Consider the following 5,000-nt stretch of genomic DNA (forward strand, 5'->3'; position numbering starts at 1 on the left):
TCTCTCTCTCTCTCTCTCTCTCTCTCTCTCTCTCTCTCTCTCTCTCTCTCTCTCTCTCTCTCTCTCTCTCTCTATCAGCTATGTGGCCTGGTCCGTGAGTGTTACTGTATGCTAGTTGAGAGCAAGAGAGAGAGAGAGAGAGGGGGGGGGGGGGGGGGCATATAGTGCCCTAATGAGATATAAATGAGATATAAATATATAGAGAGACAGACCAATAAATAAAGACCAAATGAGAGAGAGAGAGAGAGAGAGAGAGAGAGAGAGAGAGAGAGAGAGAGAGAGAGCAGATGAACGGCCCTGTGATGATGATGAAGATGGTGATAGTGATAATTATGATGATGCTGCTGATGAAGATGATGGTGCTTGTAATTATAATGATGTTGGTGTGATATGGTGGTGATGGAGATGATGTAAGGATTATTATAATGCTGTTTTTGAAGATGATGATGATGATGATGAAGGGTTATAGTGATTATAATAATAATGATAATGGTGATGCTGTTGATGGTGATGATATTGAAGATGATTGTGGTGGTGATGATGATGATGATGGTAATGATGGTGATCATTAGAATCAGAATACTTTATTGATCCCATCGGGAAATTGTTTTAATGATGATGATGATGATGATGAAGATTGTGTTATATATTGTGTTATATATATTACAGATGTGAGCTGCGTGCTTCAGTACAGAGGAGCGAGCAGGTGAGTGGATCCACTGGCTTAATAGATATATTGAGATGCTTCAGGAAAAGATGTGTGACCTTTACACTGACCTGACCTTCAGAACAATCACCATCCAGAGTTCATTGCATTCTTTCTTCTTCTTTTCATGTTCAGATCGGTGTGCGGAGTTGCGAGCGTTCAGCCGGTGGTGAACCTTCTTGCCCCGGTTCCCCAACCTTCTCCTGCACACCTGCCCCCTCCACCCATCCTGCCCCTTCACTCGAGCCTCGCTGTACCTGCTGCAGGAGAGACCACCTCACCTCCACAGCAAACATCACAACACCAACAACAACACCAGCCACACACACCCGGCCCGGAGCAGAACGGCATCCTGGACTGGCTGCGGAAGCTCCGCCTCCACAAGTACTACCCCGTCTTCAAACAGCTCACCATGGAAGAGGTGAAGCTTCTGTAGTGCTTCATAAGTCGTAAACATCTGTCTCTGAGACTGAAACAGAAATCAACTTTATATCCGTAATAATGCTGAACTTCCTTTCCCACAGTTCCTCGCTCTGACAGAAGAGGACCTGAATAAGTACGATCTCACTCAGGGAGCCAAGAAGAAGCTAAAGACCCAGCTGGAGCTGCAGAAGTGAGTCTCTCACACACACACACACACACACACACACACACACACACACACACACACACACACACACACGTAAAGAGAAACTCAGGGCGGTTTGGGTCTGTGGAATTTTGAATTCTTCTCCTTCACTGGTGGGTTTGGATTTTTGGTTCCTGACGTTGTTCCTTGAGAACATCGGTGTTTGATTCACCCTGTGTATGTTTTCCACTTGATTCCAAGGAACCGACTCACCTACCAAAATCGATGCTGATTGTTTTCCAGATGAACATATACATTTAGTAAAATTGTATTTGAAATCTTAAACTTATAAACATTGAGTTCAGATCAGAAGGAAGCTGATGATTCTCTAAAAATGCGGTTCAGATGAACGTTATATTATATTAAAAACTCACAGGTTTTAAATGAACCCTGCAAATCAGTCCTACTGAGAACTACAATAACCACAACTCTACTACCCACAATACCAATTATACTCACTGCCACAAAACACACAATATTTACAGTCTAACATCCAATCTAACATCCAGTCTAACATCCATTCTAACATCCTGTCTAATGTCCAACCTAATGTCCAACCTAACATCCAATCTAACATCCAATCTAACATCCAGTCTAACATCCTGTCTAATGTCCAACCCAATGTCCAGTCTAACATACAGTCTAACATCCAGTCTAACCTCCAATCTAACATCCAGTCTAACGTCCAACCTAATGTCCAATGTTACATCCTCTCTAACATCCAGTCTAACATCCACACTCAGTCTAACGTCCAACCTAATGTCCAATGTAACATCCTTTCTAACATACAGTCTAACATCCAATCTAACATCCAGTCTTAACATCCACATCCAATCTTACATCCTCTCTAACACCCAGTCTAACATCCACCCAACATCCAGTCTAACATCCAACCTAATGCCCAATGTAACATCCTCTATAACATCCAATCTAACGTCCAGTCTAACATTTAATCTAACATCCAGTTTAACATCCAACCCGACATCCAATTAAACATCCACATCCAATCTCACATCCAGTCTAATATCCAATCTAACATTAAAGCTAACATCCAGTCTAACATCCTCTCTAACATCTAGTCTAACATTCAAACTAACATCAAATTTAATATCCAATCTAAGATCCTCTCTTACATCCCCTCTAACGTATGATTTAACATCCAATCCAAGACCCTATCATCCTCTCTAACATCCTCCATAACAAGAGAGATCTCTAGAGAGGATCTCTAACATCCAGTCTAACATCTAATCTAACATCCACATCCAATCTAACATCCAGTCTTACATCTAACCCAACATTAAATCTAACATTCAGTCTAACATCCAACCCAACATCCAATCTAACATTTAGTCTAACATCCAACCCAACATCCAATCTAACATCCACATCCAATCTAACATCCAGTCTAATATCCAGTCTAACATCCTGTCTAATGTCCAACCTAATATCCAATTTATCATTCAGTATAATGTCCAAACTAAAATCAAACTTAACATCCAATCTAAGATCCTCTCTTACATCCCCTCTAAAGTTCAATTTAACATCCAATCTAAGATCCTAACCTCCTCTCTAACATCCTCTATAACAGGAGAGATCTCTAGAGAGGATCTCTAACATCCAGTCTAACATCCAGTCTAACATCCAATCTAATGTACAACCTAATGTCCAATCTATCATCCTCTCTAACATCTAGTCTAACATTCAAACTAACATCAAATTTAATATCCAATCTAAGATCCTCTCTTACATCCCCTCTAACGTATGATTTAACATCCAATCCAAGACCCTATCATCCTCTCTAACATCCTCCATAACAATAGAGATCTCTAGAGAGGATCTCTAACATCCAGTCTAACATCTAATCTAACATCCACATCCAATCTAACATCCAGTCTTACATCTAACCCAACATTAAATCCAACATTCAGTCTAACATACAACCCAACATCCAATCTAACATTTAGTCTAACATCCAACCCAACATCCAATCTAACATCCACATCCAATCTAACATCCAGTCTAACATCCTGTCTAATGTCCAACCTAATATCCAATCTATCATCCAGTATAATGTCCAAACTAAAATCAAGCTTAACATCCAATCTAAGATCCTCTCTTACATCCCCTCTAAAGTTCAATTTAACATCCAATCTAAGATCCTAACCTCCTCTCTAACATCCTCTATAACAGGAGAGATCTCTAGAGAGGATCTCTAACATCCAGTCTAATATCCAGTCTAACATCCTCTCTAATATCCAGTCTAACATCCAGTCTAATATCCAACATCCAACCTAATGTCTCACCTAACATATAGTCTAATATCCAACCCAACATGTTGTCTAATGTCCAATCTAACATCCAAACTAACATCCAACCCAACATCCAATCTAAAATTCTGTTAAATCAACTCCAACATCCAACTCATAATCCTGTAAAAGATCCAACCCAACATCCAATCTAATATCAGATCTACCATCCAACCCAACATCCAACATAAAATCTTGTGTGAGATCCAACCCAGCATCCGATCTAACATCAAACCCAGCATCCGGTCTAACATCCAATCTAACATTTTGTGTAACGTCCAATTTAACATCCAACCCAACACCCAATCTACTGTCCAATCCAACATCCAGTCTAATATGCAGTGCTTCTCTTAGATAGAAATGTCTCCCATTTCCTGTCCCTCTCTTGTTGCTTTTGAAAAGCACATAGTGATCCATATGAACATCTCAGAGTGAATCCAGAATGATGGATGAAGCCACTGGTGGATTCTGGGCTGATGGTTGATCAGTTCTTGCAGATTCAGGTTGTTCAGGAGAACCACAAAGTCTAATAGTAAGATGGCAAGAAACTATAAATGAGGTGAAATTTAAATATTTTACTTTTTAAACAAAAAGTAGATTTTAAACAGAGTTATTTAATTTGATTCTCATTTTCAAAACAAAAGAAAAACAATGAAGAGTTTGTAAACAGACCACTGGAGTGGCGCTGTTCCCTCCATCCGGTTCCTCCATCCGGTTCTGCTCTGAGACTGCAGGATACAGTGCGCACACTGGCATCTACCGGTCAGTGTTGGAAGTGCATCACAAACATCACTTTTCAATTCGTTTGTTTTTATCATTATTACAGTAAACACCCGTTTATCGCGGTTTTAATCAATAATAATTAATAATTCTATTTTTATAAATAACATTTATTATTTCGACATAAAACTACATAAAAACAGTTCCCTATAAGTGTTTTGGTCTATCATGCCCTCCGTGAGAGACCGGGAAAGTCAGCCAAACTAATTATGTGCGAGATTCGAACCTCAGTAACTGTTCAGAACAGTTACTGTATTATTATTATTATTATTATTATTATTATTATTATTATTATTACTTTTTTCTTCTTACAATTTATTTACTTTCAGTTTATTCTATTTGGTGAAATGTCAATATTTTTTCTTCTCATTGCTCCGTTTCAACGTTTCTTGTCAATGAGCAGCTTTTTCAATCCCCTGGCGCATCATCTCCCGTCTCTCTCACACCACAGACGTAGACTGTGGTGTGAGAAGCTCACAATGAGCAGGCAGAAGGCAGTAAGAAGTCTGGGGTTAACGTGGATGAGACAGAGGGAGTCAGTGATGAGATCAGAGAAATTCCTGATCACCTGATCATCATC

The 5,000-nt window shown here is 39.5% G+C and overlaps 1 protein-coding gene across 1 annotated transcript in view; it reads left to right on the plus strand.

The window, feature by feature from the left end:
- The window catches only part of zcchc14 (zinc finger, CCHC domain containing 14), a 26,993-nt gene that overhangs the window by 14,553 nt on the left and 7,440 nt on the right, over positions 1-5,000 (plus strand). Inside the window, exons 7-9 of the mRNA XM_083561186.1 lie at positions 670-706; positions 842-1,127; positions 1,231-1,319. Of these exons, the coding sequence (XP_083417312.1) occupies positions 670-706; positions 842-1,127; positions 1,231-1,319 (412 nt within the window). The remainder of the gene's footprint in view (positions 1-669; positions 707-841; positions 1,128-1,230; positions 1,320-5,000) is intronic.

This window comes from Silurus aristotelis (genome assembly GCF_946808225.1).
Source record: "Silurus aristotelis genome assembly, chromosome: 14".
Taxonomy (NCBI): Eukaryota; Metazoa; Chordata; class Actinopteri; order Siluriformes; family Siluridae; genus Silurus; species Silurus aristotelis.